Source organism: Urocampus carinirostris, chromosome 4, assembly GCF_059441175.1.
Source record: "Urocampus carinirostris isolate Australia breed hairy pipefish chromosome 4, RoL_Ucar_1.0, whole genome shotgun sequence".
In the NCBI taxonomy this organism is placed as follows: Eukaryota; Metazoa; Chordata; class Actinopteri; order Syngnathiformes; family Syngnathidae; genus Urocampus; species Urocampus carinirostris.
Window position 1 is genome coordinate 10,756,171 of NC_142352.1, and position 24,899 is coordinate 10,781,069.

General features: G+C 43.9%; 1 protein-coding gene across 1 annotated transcript in view; it reads right to left on the reverse strand.

Annotated features, from left to right (window-relative positions):
• The window catches only part of itga11a (integrin, alpha 11a), a 122,985-nt gene that overhangs the window by 71,864 nt on the left and 26,222 nt on the right, over positions 1–24,899 (reverse strand). The window contains exons 3-10 of the mRNA XM_088333631.1: positions 17,404–17,516; positions 15,739–15,830; positions 3,660–3,774; positions 3,453–3,580; positions 3,219–3,367; positions 2,965–3,109; positions 827–992; positions 634–704 (exon numbers count right to left, since the gene is read on the reverse strand). Coding sequence (XP_088189757.1) covers positions 634–704; positions 827–992; positions 2,965–3,109; positions 3,219–3,367; positions 3,453–3,580; positions 3,660–3,774; positions 15,739–15,830; positions 17,404–17,516 — 979 coding nt within the window. The remainder of the gene's footprint in view (positions 1–633; positions 705–826; positions 993–2,964; positions 3,110–3,218; positions 3,368–3,452; positions 3,581–3,659; positions 3,775–15,738; positions 15,831–17,403; positions 17,517–24,899) is intronic.

Sequence of the window (24,899 nt, forward strand, 5' to 3'; positions counted from 1 at the left end):
AGTGACATCGTACGGACACCGCATCCGCACGTGTTCTCGACACGTATTTGCGTCTTTGCAAGCTTTGGGAATGTTAAGGGGGTAATAAGTTGGACTGAACTATCTGACCGTTTTGTCGACCTTCCCATTGTAGCGCCTTATAATCCGGTGCGCCTTATGCATGGAAAATATAGGACCAAAAACTATTTTTTCGGGGTGCGCCCTATGACCCGGTGCGCCTTATAGTGCGGAAAATACGGTAATTACAAATACGAGAGATGCCTCTCTCCTCAGCTTCTGCTGTGTGAACCAGACAGATATTGTGAAACAACGAGGAATGATGACCCATACTGCATCAAAACTAAAAGAATGCTTCTCCGCTCCAAGTACTGTGTCTCCTTGGAAAGCAGCAGTGGTTTATATTCCATCCTCGCATGGTTGAAGTGGAAAAGAAAATCTGTATTTTCTGCCAGAGGCCCCTAAATCACAATCACCTAGTCCTCTGGGTCCCTCTGGCACCTCTGAAGAGGGAGTGAAATTTGATAAACGGTGGCTTATGAGGAGATGATACGATTCCATAAAAATGGAGACAATGTGTTGCTCCATTGTAAGACAAATAGTATGAGACAATGTGATAGCATAAGTGTGACTTACCTCAACATTGTGAGCAGAGAATCCAGCTTGAGACATCTGGAGACCAAACGCTGTCCCATTTTTACTGGTTCCTGCAAAAACAAATACGTCTTAAAGGTCTTTGTAGCACATGTGGTTAAGATAATATACTATATTGGGGGAGTGTTATATCTCTGTATGTCTGTCTTTTTCATATTTAAAAATATGACCGAACCTTCTAAACTGAAGATGCGCTCGCCAAGTGCGTCTACAATGTCTTTCAGCGCTGATTCGTCCGTCACATTAAAAAAGTGTTTGTCATCCGGGTCACTGGCGATGTATTTGATCTCTTTGAGGAATGCCTCAGGGTTGATGCCTCTCCGGTTGTAGTAACCAAGAACCTGTGAAGATAGAATCAATCTTCAGCAAAGGGCACATAAAATTCAATTTATGCTACCTAGGTCTGCCAACACCAGGGCTGTGGTGGGGAAGGCCCAGCAGCAACTTCCTGAGAGTGTTTGGAAAGAACAACGCAAAACAGAAGCTGCTGGTGTTCCTCCACAAAGCCACAGTGGAGAGCATTGATGTATAAGGTGTCAAAACGGGGAATGCTGGGAGAACAGCAGCAGACAGAAAATGACAGTATAGAAAATCATTGGCTGGTCTCTGCCCAGTCTGCAGGACATTTCTGGCTTGCAATACAACAATATAAACGACTCTTCTCTAACAGGATCAAAAACAGTTTCTTACATGGGGCCATCATCTGTCACGATTGCCATTGTGCCCAATTGGCCGTTTGGCGCCAGCTGCAGCTTGTTGACGGATTGGCTCTCTGTCAGTATTTAAACTCTGTCCTGTCAGTCCCCTTTTGTCGGTCCGTCTGCGAATCAGTTTTTACACGGCAAGTCTTTTTTCGCCTGTCCTGCTCTCCCGTCCCGAATTACGACTTGTTTTGATCTTTACCACGTCTGTTCTCTCGTCCTGAATAATGATCCGTTTTTTATCTCGACCACGACTACTCTCCTCTCCTGACTTTCGACTTGTTTCCGATCCCGACCACGTTTCTGCTCTTCTGCTGACCCGTTTTTTTCGTTCCCGACACAGCCATTGGATCGGATCGTGGAGTAGCCCGCGGTGTATAATGGGATTTATATACCGGCGTTTCGTTGGCTAACCAATGTGTCAATCATCATTTGAATCGACCACTATTGGCTAAAGTTATTCGGAGGTAAAGGGGGCGGATCCTTTTTATAATTTACAGGCTCGGATAGGCTAAAGGGGCAAAACAAACCCTGCAATTGGCCGAAAAAGATGTGTCAATCATCAGTTGAATCCATCACTATTGGTTAAAGTTATTCGGAGGTAAAGGGGGCGGATCCTTTTTATCATTTACGGGCTTGCATAGGCTAAAGGGACAAAACAAAGCCTGCAATTGGCCAAAAAAGATGAATGTGAATAGCAAGTTTGGTTGGTTGTCTACGGCATAGAGAAAGCATGTTTTACTATTCTGTATTTGTAAATATTTTATTCTCCTGGATTTACTACACTCACGGATATAAGAGGACCATGGTTGCACATTATTATTGAACACAACGACTTCGGTGAGCTACTCCGGCAATATATATTTTCCCAGTATCTTGTTTCAGAGTGATATTGATGTTTCTGTGATGGGTCCTTTTTGAAATTTAACTCAATTCCAAGTGTTTATTGTCATATGCACAGTAAAGTTGCGAGCAAAAAAGAAAATAGAAACTAAGGAATGGTTGGCATTTCTTGAATCCCAAGACTTTAACCTTCCGAATGATATTTGGAACGATGCATTTGAGTGACATCGTACGGACACCGCATCCGCACGGGTCTACGACACCTATTTGCTTCTTTGCAAGCTTTCGGAATGTTAAGGGGGTAATAAGTTTGACTGAACTATCTGACTGTTTTGTCCACGTTCCCATTGTAGCGCCTTATAATCCGGTGCGCCATATTTATGGAAGATATAGGACCAAAAATATTTTTTGGGGGTGCGCCCTATAACCCGGTGCGCCCTATAGTGCGGAAAATACGGTACATTAACTGATACTCGGCTTGGATATAATTAAGTTGTTATTGGCAAGAAACAGGAATGCTTTAAACTAGAAACGTTTGTGGTCGGGACAACATCGTTTACACCTTTAATTGCACACCCTGTCTCTAGAGTTGAGGTTGATGGTTTTCTGCTTCACTGTTAACATAAGATTCCTTCATGACGTAATTATGTCATCTCTGTTAATACGCCATTTCTGCTTTAAACGCTGGACTCAGTAGACACCCACAAAAAAAAAAAAAATCCTGAAGAGAACCGCAGAGCCAGCATAATAATTCATCTAGCAGACTCACAGCAATGGCGTAACGGGTGATGCCGTCCTTCTCACTCTCTTCTATGGCAGGCTGGAGGTCAACACTGTCATGCGACTCTCCATCGGTTATTACTATCATAACTTTCTTGGCACCACGACGACCTCCTTGTTTGAAAGCTTCAGCTCTGTGAGAGAAACACATACCATATTTTTACTAAGCGGCATTAAATGAAACAATCCTAGGATAGAGTAACAGTCTAAAAAAACGGTAAAGTCCTTTTAGCTAAAACCTACCGAGCAGTGTTGATGCCGAGAGCTGTGTTGGTCTCCTCTCCGCCCCGCTGGTCTATACTGCGTGCTCTTTTCACAACTTCCTCAACGGATTTAAAATCGTTGAGTTTAAACTCGTGCACAACCTTTTCGCCGTATTGAACAACTCCGACCTAGCCCAAGGGACACAGCAACAAATCCCACAATTAGTACAACTCCAGTAAAACAGCACGTTCTGGAAATTAAAATAGGAAACACCTGAATTTGACCTGGTCCAATATAGAACTTTTGAAGAATGTTGATGAGAAAAGCCTGCACTTCAGACCAGGGGTAGATGGAGTTTGAGCCATCCAGAACAATCACTATGTCCATATAGGTTTCACATCCTAAAAATCGAGGTGACAATGAAAAAAAGTGTTGGTCCATGAAAGTAGTAGGTCAGTAAGTGTCGGATTTGAAGCTTACTCTGAAAAGCAGGTGCAATTGTTCTGGAGAACTTGAAGCTAGCATTGACTCTGGAGCATATACCCGTGCTGTAGTAAGAGCTTCCACACTCGTAAGACCAAAGTGGGCCACAGGCCTGAAACAGTCATCAAATATTCATGCGTTAAACATTACTTCCATGGCAAGAAAATTGTGTCTTGTTGAAAGATACTTTTGATTATTTTAAGTAATCTTGTTTACCATATTGTTGTCTCAATTTGCTCATAATTTTATCTCTTTTGACTGGACTTTTCGAGGTTTTGGAGTTTTTCATTACCCTCATACACCGTAGGTGTCATGATTGCCCTATTTGGAAAACCTGTGGCAGCTTGATTGGCGCCAATGGCCCGGACAAGCTGATTGGTTGCCACACCCTTCTAAAGCCCCCGACTGCAGTTCAAACTTTATCAGATCGTTGCGAGCTGTTGTGTTTCACTCAGTGAGCGTTCCCGTCCGACTCCGTCCCTGTTAAAACCTGTTTCCTGCCTGATTCCCGTTTTTGACCCGTTTCTGAATCTGACTACGCCTGTTTTGACTGCCGCCTGCCTACGACCACTACTACGAACTTTACATTGCCTCTGATCTCCAGCCCTGGTCCAACGACTTGCCATTCCTGCCTTCTTCCGACACAGAAGTGTCACTCCCGCCTTGCTTGTTCCCGCTCTCCGCCAGTCTTCAGATCAAGCAATCAAGCAAGCCTTACTCTCAGTCTCTTTCAATAAAATCTGAGAAACGCATGCAATTGAGTTCTGTGTCCGTTCTGGTCTGTGACAGTAGGTATCAGATCAGATGATGTTACTGATTCGGGGCACCTGCGGCTGCCCCGTTGGCGTAAACAGCCACGGGACCTGATTGGCTGTTGGAATGTTTTTAAACTACCGCCTTCCGAAAGGAACTTGTCAGACCGTCTGCAAACCTATACTCTCAGCTAGGCAAGCTTTTGTACTCTCCGACACTATCCTGCCCTGTTTCCTGCCTGATACCTGTTGCCGACCTCTTTTCTGGACCTGTTTCTGCTTTAGCTCCTCCGTCCGGGCCATCGACCTGTTTTTCTCGCTGCCAACGGCTACCCTCGCTCGACAAGGAACTACCACTTCCGCGTTCCTGCTATCTGCTTCCCATGACCGACGATCATCGGATCGTGGATGCAAGCACTGTTCTCTTTCTTGATAAAAACTGGGTAAAACGAACGCTATTGGGTCCCGTCTCCGTTCCTGGTCTGTGACAGTTGTAATGGTGGCCCGTGCAGCCCTTTGAGGCTTTTTGTGATGGTTTTACAAACAAACGTGACTTGATGATAACATTTATTTTTTTAAATAATTAATATTAGGAATAATCATGTTTTACTTGGAATGATTGATTTCTGTGTCCCAGTCCTGCACTCAGGTTTTGTTTTTTCCCTCTCTCCCTCCCGCTTGGTCACTTACTTATTGGCGCTAATATCCACCCCATACCCAGTGTCACCTGTCCTATTTACCGTATTTTCCGCACTATAAGGCGCACCTAAACGTCTTATTTTTTTTCAAAAATTGACCATGCGCCTTATAATACAGTGCGCCTTATATATGGATTAATATTAAGTCGCAAAGTCTTGCAACTAATGAAAGCAGCCGCCGACTAGATTTTCCCCCGAGCGCGAAAGCAGTCTGCGGTGTATGCTAGGATTTATATACCAGCGTTTCATTGGCTAACCAAAGTGTCAATCATCATTTGAATCCATCACTATTGGCTAAAGTTATTTAGGGGTAAAGGCTAAAGGGGCAAAACAAACCCTGTAATTGGCCGAAAAAGATGTGTCAATCATCAGTTGAATCGATCACTATTGGCTAGTTATTCGGAGGTAAAGGGGGCGGATACTTTTTATCATTTACACGCTCGCATAGGCTAAAGGGGCAAAACAAAGCCTGCAATTGGCCGAAAAAGATGAATGTGAATAGCATGTTGGGTTGACGGCATAGAGAAAACAGTATATTACTTTTCTGTACTGTATTTGTAAATATTTTACTCTCCTGGAATTACTACACGCACGGATATACGAGGACCATGGTTGCACATTATTATTGAACACAACGACTTCGGTGAGCTACTCCGGCTATATATTTTCCCAGTATCTTGTTTCAGAGTGATATCGATGTTTCTGTGATGGGTCTTTTTTAAAATTAAACTCAATTCCAAGTGTTTATTGTCATATGCACAGTAGAGTTGCGAGCGAAAAAGAAAATAGAAACTAAGGAATGGTTGGCATTTCTTGAATCCCAAGACTTTAACCTTCCGAATGATAGCTTTGGGAATGTTAAGTGGGTAATAAGTTTGACTCAACTATCTGACTGTTTTGTCCACGTTCCCATTGTAGCGCCTTATAATCCGGTGCGCCTTATGTATGGAAGATATAGGACCAAAAACTATTTTTTGGGGGTGCGCCCTATAACCCGGTGCGCCCTATAGTGCGGAAAATACGGTACCTTAAAATCACACCTCTCTCTCTTTACTATTGAAACACTCTGTTTCCTTGGCTCAGTGCTAGTTTGTTGCCTAATATGTCACTTCCAAAGCCTTCTTGTCACAGATTTGTTCTTAACCCAGTGTACTGAACCCTTCCCTGCCTCCTGGATTACGACTGTTGCCTCTGGTGTTGTAGATACTGTTGCTTGATACGTGACTCCCCGTGTCCCAAACCCTGCCTGAAACAAAGACCACTTCACTAATCTGTTTCTGCATTGTGCTTCTGCACCTAAGAGTGGGGCCTTGATGTTCTGAGTCTCATTTTAATATTTATCTAACCCTCTTTACTTTTTGCTAAGTTTATGATGTATGAGGTGAATTTGTCCTTAAACCAAGTAAAGGTTTAATGGTAATGGATTTTTGATCAAAGCACAGAAACTTTAGATATAAAATTCCCCACTGGGGTCTTATTGACCCAATTGTTTAAGCCAAAACAAAAGTGAGAAAATATGTGAGATCATAGAGAATGGAAACAGTTTCGTTATTCAATATTTATGGTGTTTGCATCTCCTGAGTGGGTTGCGGTGAGCTGGATCTTTTGCCAACTAAGGCAGAAAAAAAGTTGAAAAGTTTAGTCCAGTGTGTACAACGTTGAGCTTCGAAAAGTACACATATTGAAACATCAGGTATGGAGTTTTATTTGTGTGTAGAGAAAGGCAACTTTCATGAAGACCATACATTCCTCTTCCATATTCTAAATCCGACAACATGTATGACCATTAGGGGAGGAATGGGCGCCATCAGGCTGTACTTGCCCAAGACACACCACAGGGAATGGTGCCGCTACGAGCCTAGTGGTTAAGAGATACACCCACACACACCAACCCACTGTCAGGACCAGAACGGAGACAGGACCCACTCGCGTAACGTTACAGTTTTATTGGGGAGAAGAGAAAGGAGCGCACACACGATCCGGCGATTGCTGGTCGCAGGGAATAGGTTGCTCAGACGCGGAAGTGAGACTTCCGTGGCGAGCGATGGCGGTGTCGGGAATGGAAAAAAGTCGAAAGCCAGGAGAGGAGAGTAGACGTGGTCGAGAACAAAAACGGATCGTTATTCGGGACGGGAGAACAGACGTGGTCGAGATCAAAACAGGTCGTAATTTGGGACGGGAGAGCAGACGTGGTCGAGATAAAAACAGGTCATAACGGGAGACAAACAGGAGCAAAAAGCAGGCGAAAAAGGACTTGCCGTATAAAAACAGAGATTCGCAGAGGGACCGACAAAAGGGGACTGATAGGACAGAGTTTAAATACTGACAGGGAGCCAATCTGTCAACAAGCTGCAGCTAGCGCCATAGAGCGGGGCCAATTGGGCGCCATGGCAACCGTGACACCCACCTATTTTTGGTATCATCCGAACCATGACAGTACCGAATGATACTGATCTGATACTGATACTTTTTGTTTGAAAATCTCATAATCAATGAAATATTCAACTCCTCCTTTTGGAGTTACTTTATAAATGTGATAGAAAATCCGCCTGAAATAGTCTATTTTGATTAAACAATATCCATGCATACTTTCACAGTATTTAAAATAAATAATTGTATGATAACTGTTTGAGAACCAAACCAAAAAAAGCAGCAATGTAATGAAAATCTAAATATTATAAGTGCAACATGGCAACTACACCTTCCACGCCACTGTCATGATTATTCATTGCACTCACCTGCACCCGCTAGTTTGGCGCCAGCTGTTGCTTGTTGCCTAATTAATTCCCCTCCTATTTATACCCAGTGTGTCAGTCATTCCCTGTCAGTCCGTCAGAGAACCTCTGCATACGCAAGGCAAGCACTTTGACTCTGGCTCCCGTCGGTCCCATTTTCACCCGTATACCACTCGTCTGTTCCCGATTCCCCGTTTGGCTCCGGCTACGACCTGTTTTTGACCACCGACCACACTCTGATCTCCCGCTCCGGCTAATGACCCGTTTTTGACCACCGACCATGCTCTGATCTCCCGCTCCGGCTATCAACACGTTTTGCTCGCTGCATTCACGCTCCGATCCCGTGAGCGGCTTGCTTCCCTCATCCAGTGAGCACCGGATCGCTGGCATTTGTTTTTCCCTATTTCTCAATAATGAGTAAACGCTACGCATCTGGGTCCTCCTCTTGTTCTGGTTCTGACAGCCACAATATTTTGAAAATGAAGTCAAAGTGCAAATGGTGTAAACTGTTTCAGAACATAGGTGGAGAGAGTCAAACCAAAAAGCAGTAATCTAAAAAATACAAATACTGGATAACAATATGAACAAGACAAGTAAAATATCATATTTTCTGGACTAAAAACGCTTTTGTAGAGCCAGAAATACGGTAAACACATTCGGAAATGCATAACTACTGGGAAAATGCTTTTATATACAGCATCCTTTTATGATTTAATCGATTCATCATAGGTGTAAAACCAGATTCCCTCATATTTATGATCTATGAAATATGTTTTATCCTCTGTATTAATATCATGTCATTTGAAAATAAAACCAGCAGTGAAAATAAAGTAAAACTGTCACGGTTGTCATGGCGCCCAATTGGCCCCGCCTGTGCGGCGCCAGCTGTGGCTCATGGACAGATTGGCTTTCCGTCTATTTAAGCTCAGTGCTCTCATGCTTTCTTTGTCAGTCCGTCAACAAACACCTCTGCCCCGCAAGACGTGGGTTTTGACTCGGTCCTGTTTCCTGTTGGTATTTCCTGTCCGGTATTGTTACCGTTTATTTTTGTCCTGTTTAATATCGGTTTCCAGTTTCTCTCCTGTCTATTTTTGTCCTGTTTATTATTCTTTCCAGTTTTCGTTACCGTCTAGTCCTGTTTTATTTCGATATCAAGAACAAAAACGGATCGTTATTCGGGACGGGAGAGCAGACGTGGTCGGGATCAAAAGCAGGTCGTAAGTGGGACAGGAGAGCAGACGTCGTCGGGATCAAAACCGGTCGTAGCCGGAGACAAACAGGAGCAAAAACGGGACAGGTGGAAGTCAGGGTTGAAAAAATGGCTTGCCTTGTAAAAACAGAGGTCCACAGGCGGACTGACCACAGGAGAGTGACAGGACTCGGTTTAATTAGGAAACGGGAGCCAATCAGAGCCCGCCGCGGTTGGCGCCAAATGAGGGTGCACAGGTGATTCACATCGGTAATCATGATACAACAAACCCGTGGCACTTGTCAGTTGTTACTTCACTCCATCATTGCTTAACAACATTCCACAATTCATTGACATTTCGTTTTGTTTCACAAACAGCATTTTTCATATCACTTCACAAGCTCTCGATTGGATTGATATCTGGGGATTGGGCTCGGCACCGCGTAACTTTATTTTATTGGTTTGGAATTGTCACGTTGGGCGCGGTTGCCATGGCGCCCAGTCGGTCCCAGCCGGGTGGTGCTGGATTCTGGCGCGGTTGCCGCGGCGCCCAGTTGGCCCCACCCATGGACACCGGCTGAGGCTTTTTGAGTACTTAAACGCGTTCCTTCTAACTGTGCTTTGCCTGAGCGTTTGTTATACATGTTAAACTTCTGTGAAACGTCTGTGAGACTTAAGTGAGACTTCTGTTAAATCCTGTTAAATGCCTAGTTCTGTGGTTCTGCCCGTATTTGATCCTGTTTTATTTTTGGCCTCATCCATTTGTTTTTGAAAACTTTTCTTCTGTTTGGATTTCTAATCCACTCCGCGACCATCGATCCTCGGATCGAGTGTGCGCACCCTCCTCATCCTTCCCCAATAAATTGTGAGTACGCCTACGCGAATGGGTCCTTATTTCCTGTTTCCCGCTCCGCTTCGTGACAGGAATCAAGACTTTACCGGTTTATTGTTGTGTTTGGGGTCATTGTCTTGTTAATTGTTAATAATTTGAGAGAATCCAACATGGCGGCGCATGGATACATGCTTGCGGCTCGTCCAGCTAATCTTCTATTATTTCTTCTATTCTTCTATATCTTCTATTTATTGCCGTTCTCTTGTCTTTTTTGCTTTCACTTTTGGACACATGTGTGGCCAAAAACACTTACAGTAGGGACGAACTTATTCGGTTGGGTGGGCGTCTAAATTTCGACTTTTCGGGCACTTTTTATAACGCCTATGATATACCGAGCGAACTTCAAAGAGACCCGGCATCCTTGTGGACAGCTATTCCTCTTAATAAACGACGGCGGCGGCCCCGTAAAGAAAGGAAACAGAAACGTGGTTGCCGTGCAGGTAGATGTGTGAAGCGTGTGAAGTCCAAGCAGCAAGATGGACGCGAGGATGGACGCGAGGATGTAACTAATTCCACCATTCATTCCTCGCCGGACAACCGACGCTTTAAACTCAGCGCTCACGAGCGGCCACAACGCCGGGAGCTTTTGAAGATCTCGACAAAGACTACAAAGAGTTCAGCTAAGTCAAATGATTCAGCAAAACTGAAATTTGGTCTGTTAAATATTAGATCGCTTGCTCCAAAAGCTTTACTTGTTGATAACATTATTCGTGATTATAAACTTAACTGTGTGGGTCTTTGTGAAACGTGGTTACGCCCGGATGAGCACTTAGCGCTAAATTATGCCTCTCCCCCAGACTACGAGAGTAGTCATATAGCACGCACGCTGAAAAGAGGTGGTGGTGTTGCGCTAATCTCTGAAAAATCGCTCAAATTTAATACACGTACCTCTAATAATTACAAAACGTTTGAGGCTCTTGTGATGCGGTCCCGTCAATTGTCAATTGATGTAATAACTATCTATCGTGCACCCGGGCCATACACAACTTTCTTAGACGAATTTGCTAAACTTTTGTCTGAACTAGTAACCTATGCAGACAAAATTATAATTATGGGAGACTTTAACATTCATATGAACTCCCCACACAGTTCACTTACTATTGCGTTTAGTTCTCTAATTGATGCATTTGGTTTTACTCAACTGGTTGACTTGCCAACCCATAAAAATGGGAACACGCTAGACTTGATTCTGACTCGAGGAGTTTTAACCTCAAACATTATGGTGCTACCGTGTACTACTGTTATCTCTGATCATTATTTAGTGACATTTGAGGTGCTAACTAAATGTCGAGTTAATAAAGATGAGGGATTTAGCGGACGCAATATAAGCACTGGCACAGTTTCTGAGCTCTTTGAACTCCTTCCTGGAGCAGTTGCGTCCTTTCCTAAATACAATGGCTCGATTGACTCACTCATGAATGAGTTCAATACCACCCTGACTAGTGTGCTGGATTCAATAGCGCCCATAAAACTAAAATCACGTCCTAAAAGACGCACACCTTGGTTTACTGATGAAACTAGAACCCTTAAAAAAGAATGCAGGAAATGGGAGAGAAAATGGCGCGCTACCAAGCTTGAGGTTTTCCATCAAACCTGGTGTGACAGCTTGTTAAAGTATAAAGCGGCCCTTGCCTCTGCAAAATCGGCCTACCTTTCGAAGGTGATTGCGTCTCAAAAGAACAACCCCAAAGCCCTTTTTGACACTGTAGCATCGCTTACAAGGCAACAGCCTATCGCAGACAGTTCGACACACTCTGCTCAGGAGTTAATGGTCTTCTTCACTAAGAAGATTCAATGCATACAGGAAGAAATTGCAAAAGATATTGTTAGTACCACACGTATTAAAGGACTGAAATTTACAGATGCACGACAGGGTGGCTGCCCTGGGAAAATGGCCGGTTTTAGTGAACTGTCACTTGATGATCTCAAACAAGTGGTGAATGCGGCCAAACCGACAACTTGCCAGTTCGACCCGCTCCCAGGTTCACTTATTAAAAGTCTTTTTAGCGTCCTTGGGCCTTCAGTTCTAAATATTATAAATACATCACTCTCCTCAGGTGTAGTTCCAGCAGCTTTTAAGTCCGCCGTTATTAAACCCACACTGAAACGACCCAACCTTGATCCAGAAATATTAAGTAATTACAGACCTGTGTCAAACCTACCTTTCCTCTCTAAAGTACTCGAAAGAGTAGTGGCACAGCAGCTGAATGCTTTCATATCCGAGAATAACCTTTTTGAATCCATGCAATCAGGATTCAGGGCTAACCACTCTACTGAGACAGCTCTGATCAAGGTAACAAATGATCTCCTAATGTCAATGGATTCTGGCGCTTCATCACTTTTGCTGCTGCTGGATCTTAGTGCTGCTTTTGACACAGTGCGCCACAATATCCTACTAGAACGGTTGGAAAAATGGATTGGTCTCTCAGGAGCTGTCCTCTCGTGGTTCAAATCCTACCTCTCAGATAGGACGCACTGTGTTAAATATGGTGAAACGACATCTGAGCCATTTAATGTTACCTGCGGTGTTCCGCAGGGTTCAGTGCTCGGCCCCCTACTTTTCAACATTTACATGCTTCCATTAGGTGATATTATTCGCAAGTACAATATCAGCTTCCATTGCTATGCAGACGACACTCAACTATATCTTCCGTTGGAGGAATCTTCCACACTAAACTGTGGAAATTTGGAGGCCTGTCTCACTGAGATAAAAGAGTGGATGTCACTCAATTTCTTGCGTCTTAACTCTGAAAAGACTGAAATGTTAGTCATTGGTCCTTCTAAATGCCGGGACTTATTCTCAAAAACTGCTGTGAACATTGACAAATGTCACATCACACAGAGTGACTCAGTTAAAAATTTAGGTGTCATATTTGACCCTGATCTATCCTTTGAGATGCATGTAAAGCAAATTACTAGAACTGCCTTCTTCCATCTTCGCAACATTGCTAAAATCCGTTCAATACTGTCTCAGTCTGATGCGGAAACAATAATTCATGCATTTGTTACCTCCCGTCTCGATTACTGCAATGCACTACTCTCCGGTCTCCCGAAGTCCAGAATCAAGTCTCTTCAGCTAGTACAAAATGCCGCAGCGAGGCTCTTAACCAGGACAAAAAAGTACGATCACATAACACCGATTTTGGCTAACCTGCATTGGCTCCCAGTTAGCCAAAGATGTGACTTCAAAGTTCTCTTAGTATTGTACAAAATCATACATGGACTTGCTCCCTCTTATCTTTCAGATCTGATCTGCCACTATGTCCCGGTCCGAAGCCTACGATCTGAGAGTGCTGGTCTTCTGATGATCCCGAGAGCAAAAAAGTCTTCTGCTGGTTCGAGAGCGTTCTCCATCCGGGCACCGGTGCTGTGGAATGCTCTTCCCCCTGAGATTCGATCTGCAACCTCAGTGGAAATGTTTAAATCTAAACTTAAAACTCACTTCTACTCCATTGCATATGAATAACCTACTCCTCTTGTCGGTTGAAAATAGTTTGTGTAATATAGTGTAACAATCTGTGAAGCCCTTTGAGACTCTTCGTGATTTAGGGCTATACAAATAAAAATGACTTGACTTGACTTGACTTGTTAAAACACCAATTTTGAGGGCATAAGGCAAAATAACCTCGAGTATCTTGGCATACATAAACTGATCCATGAACCTTGGTATGCAATAAATGGGCCGCCAGAGTAGGAGAAACATGCACTGACCATGATACTTGCACCACCATGCTTCACTGTCTGTGTACTGAGGTTTGAATTCAGAGATCAGTCCACAAAATGTCCCTCCATTTTTCCTTAGGCCAGTTAATGTGTTCTTTAGCAAACTGTAACCTCTTCTGCACATGCCTTCTTTTTAACAGAGGTATTTTGCGTGGGATTATGAAAATAAATTTACTTCACACAGACTACTTCTAAATGTCACAGCACTCACAGGTATCTGCAGACAGTGTTTGATTGTCCTGGAGTTAGTCATTGGCTGAGCCTTTGCCATTCTGGTTATTCTCCTGCCCATTTTAATTGTAGTCTTCTGTTATGATGGATTTAAACGGTAAATAAGTTATTCTACAGTTGCATACTGTGTTCTATTCTTGCTTAGTGTGCCATTCTCACCTAGTTCAATAGTAGTAATATTGTTGATACAATAACATGTTGTCGTAAGTTTAAACAGGTGTTGATACGATAAGATGTTGTTGTGAAAACAGATCTCAAACTGTTTTTTTGTCACTCCCCCTCCCTTTAGCAGAAGAAACATCTAAATTAGGGCGTTCCTAATACAATAAAAAGGCAAGGACGAAATAGACTTTTTCAGAGTGTCTAGTAGACTGTAATAGGCAGCCTATGGTCATCTCTCCTTGCAAGTAAGTCATACTCGCGTCTCTGTTTCTTCTTTGAGTGCAGGTTTTTATTACAAGTGTTGGGGTTAACATAACATGTTATCTTCCACATGTTTCTGTTTGTTTGTTTTTTTACCCATTTTAAGGCATTGGAGATCATTTTAGCTGAACAGCCAACAACCTTTTTATAGGTTCTTACCTCTCCAATCAACTTTTTCATCAAAGATCGCCATTCTTCGGAGCAGTGTCTAGCACGATCCATTTTCCTTAAATGCATGTACAACCTGTGCTGGCTTTGTCATTCTAAAATAGGTGCCACCGGATTCAAATCTGATTCATACCTGATTGGTTGCCAGGCTGCTTTTTTTTTTAACACACCACTCTGAACTATTTGCCCAATTGCACAGCCTTGTCACGACCAGAACAGAAGTAGGACCCATATGTGTAACGTTACTTGCAAGTTCATTGAAATATATAGGAAAGGCAGCGCCAGCGATCCGGTGCTCGCTGGACGCGGAAAGCAAACCAGCCGCTCACGAGATCGGAGCGTTTTCTGAATGCGGAAGTGGATCTTCCGGAACGGGAGATCGTAGCGTAGTAAGACGGAAAAACAGGTTGTTAGCCAGAACGGGAGATCAGAACGTGGTCGGGATCAAAAAACGGGTCGTTAGCCGGGACGGGAGATCAAAACGTGGTCGGGGTCAAAAACGGGTCGTATCATGAGACAAACAGGGAATGCAGGAACGGACGAGTGGAAAACGGGTAACAAAACGGGACCGATGGGAGTCAGAGTCAAAAATGCTTGCCTTGTGAAATCAGAGGTTTGCTGACGGACTGACAACAGGCAAGTGAAAGGACTGAGCTTAAGTAGGACGGGGAACCATATAGGTAATCAGCAGTAGCTGGCGCCAAACAGGTGAGTGTAATGAGTAATCATGACCAGCCTTCGGAGTGTGCCTATTATGAATGTTCTACTGCATCTACTGGTAACCTGGTAACAATAAAGACTATACTAAAACCCGAGATATTATGGTTAGTCATATTGCACTATTATTATTTTAAACAGCGCTGTATGAATAATAATAATAATTATAATTTCCTTGTATTGTCATTCTGTGTAACAATGTACACAGAACGAAATGTTGATTGCACCTGACCCGTTGTAGCGAGCCGATGCAGCCGCAGCCAACAGAGGGCGCCGCCGACCACTTTTTAAGTCTTAGGAATGACTCGGCCGGGGCGCGAACCACCGACCTCCCAGTCTCAAAGCGGGCGCCTTACCATCTAGGCTACTGAGCTGGTAAATAATGAATAATGTTACGACACTTTAACAATATTATTATAGTGATTGTTAAAAAGGAAAGACAATATCGATCTCAAGACAATAGTATTGATCCGATCCAAGTACTCGCTACTTATCAATAATTTCGATATTTAAATCCATCCGCCCACCCTTAATTAAAATGGTCTCACCACAAAACTGTTGTCTTTAGGGTTGGTTGTGAGCGTCATTCCCAACCTCATCTTGTCTTTCCGCTCAGATACATTGGTAAGAGATATCCTTCCTTGATGGAAAACAAAAGATGATCTCAAACGCTCATTTACACAGGAGCATATTGTACACACTTTCACTTTCCTAAATGTGGGCGTCTCCTTAGCCACACACAAATTAACCATACAAAGATTTACCGGACAAAATTGCTCTATACATCAAACTTAACAAGCACAATGTGTGACATGTGTGTAAATTGGCATGCATTGTGGCGAAATTCGTGGTCTAAAACACATGGACGGATCAAAGAAAGAATGAAGCTATACAGTGAGTAATGACGGGGTTGGTACTGTGTCTGTTTCACACATGCCACTGCGATTTTTAAGATGTAGGAAGAGTCCCAGGGTTGGGTAGAGTTACTTTAACTTGATTACTTTCAATTACCGTAAATTCCGGACTATAAGCCGCTACTTTTTTCCCAAATGTTCAGCCCTGCGGCTTATTCAGTGAAGCAGCCAATTTATGGAATCTCACTAACGGCCACCAGCGGCGCTAGAATATAAAAGGTAAGATTAAAACCAGTAGAATATGTGCGCCAAGAAAGACCGCAACCTCTAAGTTTAAGCATACATTGTCTATAAAGGTACGTTCCGATAATTAGGATGACACCCTTGATGGCGATAGTTATAAGGAGAAAGTTGCGGTCGATCTTCCATGAATTTCACAATTATGGAATGTTTTTTATGACAGGCACGTTTGATACATTGCGAGCGTGATCCTACTAGCGTGTTGGTACCTTTTAAAGGCACGGTTTGGGATAAGAGTTATATTATTGTTATTATTATTATTAAAGCTTTGAAAACTCTCTCGGTGTACCGTCTTTCTTCGTAAATATGTGTAACCATGTATAATATGTATTTGCAACTGTATATTTTTGTAATGTATTTATTTTAGAGATTTATTCTGTTATGTGTTCTACGGACAAGTCAAAAAGAAGGGGCGGAGCACACGCGGGCTGATGGGAAGTGGGGTAAAGCTGAGTTACCGGTAGATCTGTCTGTCTGAGGCACACTCGTGGAAGTTACAGCCTGGTCTGGGTTGTGATTGAGTTGAAACTTCTAATGCGGCCGCACGCGGCTTATACATGGGTGCGGCTTGTGTGAGAACAAAAGCGGCATATAACCTAAAAAGTGGTGGGTGCGGCTTATAATCCGGTGCGCTCTATAGACCGGAATTTTCGGTACTTTTGGATTACTCCAATACCAAATATACTAATAAAAGACAAAAGAAACTAAAAATGAATAAAATGATGACTTACAACACGTGGTAAGCTTTCTCTCCTGGCTTTGACTTTGATCTCCGGCAAAACCAACATAAAATGCGACAGAAACAAAATGAAAATAAATCCAAACAGCTTGCCAACATATTTTTTGCCGTTCCATGGATTCCGTTACTCCCCAAGCCTGCACAAAATTTTGTAATTTTATTCATATTTAGTTTATTTTGTCTTTTATTAGCATATTTGGTATTGGAGTCATCCAAAAGCAATTGAAAGTAATCCAGTTAAAGTAACCCTACCCAACCCTGATGAAGACATGCAAGTTATTGGCACTGTACTGTATCTTAGTGATGGTATGCTACTTTACCTAGGTTGAGCTTGGTGCAGCCATTTCCATTGGTTCGTTTGGTCAGTGAACATTTATATACGTCACCTGTCTGGTAAGCACCGTTCATTTCATACGGGGCTCCAACTAGCAACCTGTAAACGCAGAGAGTAGAATAGAATAGAACAGAATATACCTTTATTGTCATTGTTACAAAATGGGTTAACATATTGTGACAACGAAATTGGGCATGACACTCCAGTTTCACACATTCACAGTGAAGTAAAGAAACCAAGATGATAAAGAACACCATCTGTCTGGTATCTGCTCGTGTATCTGGTTTCGATCCATGGCTGTCCCGTCCTGTCCGGTATCGACCCCGTCTGTCCGGTATCTGCTCATTTATCTGTTATCAATCCTGTCTGTCCCGTCCTGTCCGGTATCGACCCGGTCTGTCAGGTATCTGCTCGTGTATCTGGTATCGATCTCTTCTGCCTCTGGCTTCCTGTTTTCCATGCCGGACTTCTGTCCTACCTCTTCCGCCCAGCGATCGCCGAATCCCTGGCGTTTGTGTTCACGCGCATGACTGCCCCATTCCCGTAAAATAATAATAATAATAATAATTTCCTTGTATTGTCATTCTGTGTAACAATGTACACAGAACGACATGTCGATTGCACCTGACCCGTTGTAGCGAGCCGATGCAGCCGCAGCCAACAGAGGGCGCCGCCGACCACTTTTTAAGTCTTAGGAATGACTCGGCCGGGGCGCGAACCACCGACCTCCCAGTCTCAAAGCGGGCGCCTTACCATCTAGGCTACTGAGCTGGTAAATAAAGCTTGTGCGAAAACGTTACGCATCTGGGTCCTCCTCCTGTTCTGGTTCTGACACACTTTTAAAGTAAAGTGACCAAAGGTGGTCTTCCACTGATACGGATAATCACACACCTCAGTATGCATTGGGAGGTCTGCGTTTTGCATTTTTCAGGGTTTCTAGAGAGGCAGAGTATTAGGGAATATGAAATCCATTTTATGACCAGAAGCAGAATGGAAGTAAAAAAACAGATAGGGTGAGAAGCTGATCATCTGGAATGGGGTCACGGTTGAGACTTTGCTTATTTGCATTAGTGAAATCTTGCTGAGCTGGTTATGGCAATAGTTATAGTAGACATCTCGCTGGGGAAGATCAAGGACTCCCTAAACTAAATGGTTTTCACTGTCATGGGAAGATGTTAGCACTTCATTGGAAGGGCTGTTTAAAATATCCAGGGAGAGGATAGCTTGATCCCCATCGCCCCTGCGCCTTCATCATATGTTACTTTGACTCTATGGATGAACCACTAGTGGGCTGTCAGGGCCTGCAAGGCATTCTCTGCTGGCCTAAAATACATCTGAATTGTGTGATGTTATATAATTCTTTCATCGATACTTATCAAATAATTCCAACTAATTTATCATCTTCCTTCTATTGCTTCTCCTTGCTTCTATATAAGTGCTTTCATAGTTAAGCATATAACCAATCACATTTTGATGGTGCCAACAGCCAATACATTTGAAGAGAAGAGCTGCTCAAGAAAATACTGTATATTGGGTTGATTTAATGGCGAAAAGTGGGACAACTCCGAAGCAGGCGATCCTTTCCAGCAAGAGGGAAAATGTTTTGTCAGCCACTTTCAGCCAAGAGGTAAGATCTTAAGCCTAAGCCCGACCGATCCAATTTTCGAGCTGGCCGAGCTTCTCACTTATTATTTTATCTTTTATTATCTACCCGTCATCGTTCTTCTTTGCTTCTGTTTATTCAAACGTGTTTGACTTAGATTTTGTTGCATAAGACAGCTTTTGCATGTCTTGTATACACTAGATTATCCCCCTGCCCTTCCCTTCTCCACTTTGGGAGTGAAAGAGAGATATGTGCTGAGATATGGCTTACAAAAAAGACTCTCCATGAACAGCAGTTCTTTGATTTTTAAAATCAAGTCATTTTCTATCCGGCATTCTGAATTCCACATGATATTGTGCAAAGGATGACACCTAAAGTACTTGTTTATCGTATAAACGAGCTAAAAGTCTACAATTATCAGATTACAATTAGAATTATTTTCAATTCACCCTGATAACAATATAGTAAGCATTGTTTACAACAAAGGGCAGCACGGCGGCGCAGTGGTTAGCGCGTGTGCGGCAAAGTTATGAAGTCATGAGATCGAACTTCCTGTATGGAGTTTGCATGTTCTCCCCATGCTTGCGTGGGTTATCCTCCCGGCACTCCGGTTTCCTCCCACATTCCAAAAACATGCATGTCAGTTCTGAGGTCATGAGATCGAACATCCTGTGTGGAGTTTGCATGTTCTCCCCGTGCTTGCGTGGGTTTCCTCCGTGCACTCTGGTTTCCTCCCACATTCCAAAAACATGCATGTCAGGTTGATTGGCTGGTCCAAATTGTCCCTAGGTGAGAATGAGCGAGTGAGATGTCTGTCTCTGTGTGCCTTGCGACTGTCTGGCAACCAATTCAGGGTGTCCCCTGCCCACTGCCTGAAGATAGCTGGGATGTGCTCCAGCAACCCCGCGATCCTACTGAGGATAAGCGGTGCAGATAACGGATGGATGTTTACTACAAGATTAGATCTGGGCACTTAAGGATATACATTTGATAAAAGACTTGTTCTGATACATGCCCAAATAGCTACAAGGTCTAATCTGCAAGTGCTTCCAAACAATAGTGCAATGACATTATCAGTCAAATATTTCCAAAATAAAAGCAGATAAATAAAATATAAAAACATATTTGGGCAGCATGGCGGCGCAGTGGTTAGCGTGTGTGCGGCACAGTTCTAAGGTCTTGGGAACCTCCTGTGTGGGTTCAAATCCAGCTACCGGACTTCCCGTGCGGAGTTTGTATGTTCTCCCCGTGCTTGCGTGGGTTTCCTCCGGGCACTCCGGTGTCCTCCCACATTCCAAAGACATGCATTTCATGTGGATTGGCCGGTCCAAATTGTCCCTAGGTGAGAATGAGCGAGTGAGATGTCTGTCTCTGTGTGCCTTGCGACTGTCTGGCAACCAATTCAGGGTGTCCCCTGCCCACTGCCTGAAGATAGCTGGGATGTGCTCCAGCAACCCCGCGATCCTACTGAGGATAAGCGGTGCAGATAACGGATGGATGTTTACTACAAGATTAGATCTGGGCACTTAAGGATATACATTTGATAAAAGACTTGTTCTGATACATGCCCAAATAGCTACAAGGTCTAATCTGCAAGTGCTTCCAAACAATAGTGCAATGACATTATCAGTCAAATATTTCCAAAATAAAAGCAGATAAATAAAATATAAAAACATATTTGGGCAGCATGGCGGCGCAGTGGTTAGCGTGTGTGCGGCACAGTTCTAAGGTCTTGGGAACCTCCTGTGTGGGTTCAAATCCAGCTACCGGACTTCCCGTGCGGAGTTTGTATGTTCTCCCCGTGCTTGCGTGGGTTTCCTCCGGGCACTCCGGTGTCCTCCCACATTCCAAAGACATGCATTTCATGTGGATTGGCCGGTCCAAATTGTCCCTAGGTGTGAATGAGCGAGCGAGTTGTCTGTCCCTTTGTGCCCTGCGATTGGCTGGCAACCAGTTCAGGGTGTCCCCTGCCAACTGCCCGATGATTGCTTGGATGGCTCCAGCACCCCCGCGACCCTACTGAGGATAAGCGGTGCAGCTAATGAGATGAGATGAGATATTTTTCTATACATAAGCAATATCTTTCCACATTCTACTGCGCTACTTTATGGTGGTGACAACCCTGGACAAGAAACTCTCTATGAGCCTGTTAGTCCTTGTTTTAAGAGACAAGTAGCGTCTGCTAGAGAACAGCAGGTCAAAAAGGTGGTGGCCAGGGTGAGATAAGTCCTTTATAATGTTGTTGGCTCTGCTGCGATATAGCAAGCCGGCAAAGTTCTCTAAAGCGGCTGAGCAGCCAAGGACTCTGAGCTTTATTGATGACTCTGTCAGGTTTTTCTGAGAAGATGCTCGTCCAAGGTTAAATGGATGCTGCGGGATTGCACTTAATATTTACGAAGTCATTTGGTACTCGATTAAAAAAATAAAGTGTTCAAGAAAAACAAGGGGGTGTCTGTCCTTACTGTAATCCACCACGATCTATTCTGCGGTACTCACTTTGATGAAAAGACTGTTAAACTCGCACCTTTCCTCCAGATGTTCCATCCCCGCACTGTAGTCAGACTCATCATTGTTCTTCCCACTAACACCGGGTCATCAGCAAACCTTCCTTTATGACTGCTTGGGAAAGTTGTGAAGACAGACGGGGGCTTAGCAGCCCAGTGGCGATAAACTGCTAAAGGTTGATGGAGGAAGGGATGGGGATTCCTATCCTGACGTTCTGTGGTCCTTTGATAAGAAAGTCTGGGACCTAGTCTCCTGTTGGTGTATTGGTGAGGGTTTACAGTGACTTCGAGAGATTTTTCTTATTCGTCCCATGAACTCTCTCTAAAAGTCATAAAAAATTAGAGCTCCTCGTCGCTAGTCATTCAAATTTGATACAGAGTTTTGTCAAGATACGGAACAGAGGGAGGACCCAGATGCGTAACGTTTCTCACACAAGCTTTATTTCATGGGAAATGGGGCAGTCACGCACGTTAACACAAACGGCAGTGATTCAGCGATCGCTGGGTGGAAGAAGTAAAGCAGCAGTCTTGCGTGGAATGACAGGAAGCCAGAGGCCGGCGAGCAGATACCGGACAGATGGGGTCGATACCAGACGGGACGGACAAGATTGATATCAGACACTGACCATACCAGACACTGGAGATTGATATCAAACAGATCAAAACAGACGGGAATGATACCGGACAGGAAACACAAGCAGGGAACCGGACAGAGTCAAAACACACCTCTCTCGGGTGCAGAGGTTCATTGACGGACTGACAAAGGGAGAGTGAGAGCACTGAGCTTAAATGGGAGGGAAGACAATCAGTCTACGAGCCGCAGCTGGTGCCAAACGGGCGGGGCCAATTGGCAACAGTGACAGAGTTTGTGGGTACTGTGATGATTGAGCTGGTTTTGTGATTACCTAATTCAGATGGTGAATTGACAATGGAAGCATTAGAATAAGCTCTGGGAGCTACGTAAACAACAATATCCAAATTTGAATAAGGTAATTTCTAGGGGAAGTGCTTGGAATGGCATCAAACAATCGTAGAATACACAGATAAAGTCCACACCCACGGTTTTTCACCAAAAGGGCGTCACAATTGGCCGGAACAGCTGTAGTCCATTGATCGCAATGACTAAGCTCGGCGTAACTAGCCATGTTTCCATCCACAAAAGATTTTCTAGATTTGGAGTTCTCTTAGGACGCACTCACCATCGTAGTCAAGTCAAATTAAGTCCTGTTTATTTGTATAGCCCTTAATCACAAAGAGTCTCAAAGGGCTGCACAGACCACAGATTATTGCAAACCACAGACTATTATTACACCATCACCTGCTCTAAAACCTACATGAGGGCAAATAATACACAGATACACAGATATTGTCAACATATATGGACCTTACTGCTGCCTTTGACACTGTGGACCATAATATCGTACTAGAACGGTTGGAAAAATTGATTGGTCTCTCAGGAACCGTCCTCTTATGGTTCAGATCCTACATCTCAGTACGTACTGTGTTAAGTACGGTGAAATGACATTTGAGCCCTTTAGTGTTACCTGTGGTGTTCCACAGGGTTCAGTACTTGCCCCCCTTCATTTCAGCATTTATATGCTTCCATTAGGTGATATTATTCGTAGGTATAATATCAGTTTTCATTGCTACGCAGATGACACTAAACTATATCTTCCGATATAGGATATTGTCCTGCCCAAACATGCTTGCTCCTAAAGTCCGGATTTTAGAGTTAGCGTGACCGCAATCGATTCTCACCTGAGCACGGCAGAACATTCCAGTTGGGCATGCTTAGGAGAGTTGGGTTAGAGCGCAGAGCGATTGCTTGCACAACCATGGGACCAAATGCTGCGCAAAACATGACCACGACATTACGTACACACGTCCGAGTACCCTAGGAGAGGGCCGGGCAAACTAAGACTAGTGCGCCACGGGCTTTTTCATTCTGCCCACCAAACAACCAGAACGGAGACAGTACCCACTTGCCTAAGTTTTTTTGGGAAGAAGGGAAAGGATTGTACACACGATCCGGAGATAGCTGGTTGCGGGGAGCAGGTTGCTCGGACGCGGAAGTGGTATTTCCGTGGCGAGCGAGGGCAGGAGCGGGAAAAAACAGGTCAGTAGCCGTGACAGGAGAGCAAAAAATGTGGTCGTGATCAGAAAAAGGGTCGAAGCCGGGCAGCAGACGGGGGCCAAAACAGGAGTGAGTCAGTGTCGAAAAGCTTGCCTGGCGTGAACTGAGGTTCGCAGACAGACTGACAACAGGTGACAGAAAGACGTGGGTTTACATAGTGACCGGGAACCAATCAGCGCCCAAGGAGCGGGCTCAGGTGCCTCGCATCAGTAATCATGACAGTTTCCCCAACATTTAAACAGCTGGCTACATTTTCCTTTATTTAGTATTTTGATCCTGTATATTTTTCAAGGTATTTGTCAAATTCAATCTAAAATAAACATTGGAGCGAGTTGGATTACATTTTAAGTTTCTTTGAGCATATATCAATGTCAATACTTCAAAAAGAGGCATAATACAGTACAGACGCCCCCCTACTTACGACCATCTGACTTACGAATGTCAAGAACCGGAACAGGAGGAGGACCCAGAAGCGTAACGTTTCCACACAAGCTTTATTTTACGGAATTGGGACAGTCATGCACATCAACACAAACGCCAGTAATTCGGCGATCGCTGGGCGGAAGAAGCAGTCTGGCGTGGAACAACAGGAAGCCAGAGACCAACGAGATCGATACCAGTTACACGAGCCGATACCGGACAGATGGTGTCGATACCGGACAGAACGGGACTGACAGGATTTATAACAGATATAGGAGACTGGAGACCGGTGACCGATATCAAAACAGGATGAAATAGACGGGATCGATACCGGACAGGATACAAAAACAGGATACCGGACAGAGTCAAAACACACGTCTTGCAGGTGCAGAGGTTTGTTGACGGACCGCCAAAGGGTGAGAAAGAGTACTGAGCTTAAATAGGAAGGAAGCTAATCAGTCAACGAGCCGCAGCTGGCCCCAAACGGGCGGGTGTGGCATAGTGTGGTGCTTGCAAACTTTGAATCGTTTTTATTGGCTTGTGTCATTATTAAAACTTGCCTCTGATTGGTTGGCGCGTTTAAAACTTGAACAGTAACAATTGTGATTGGCCAAAACTACATCCCTCACTACAAAACCTTGAAAAAAAACGCACTGCTTTGCGGTTTCACAACCGCACTACGACACATCGCGATGTCGATTCAATTTCGGTTAATCTTGCAACCCTAACGTGCTGTGTACAAATCGTCAAACAAACGTTCAAACTTCTGATTTTGACTTTGGACTGACGCCCCCCTACCGCCCCCCTACAGCCCCCTTCTT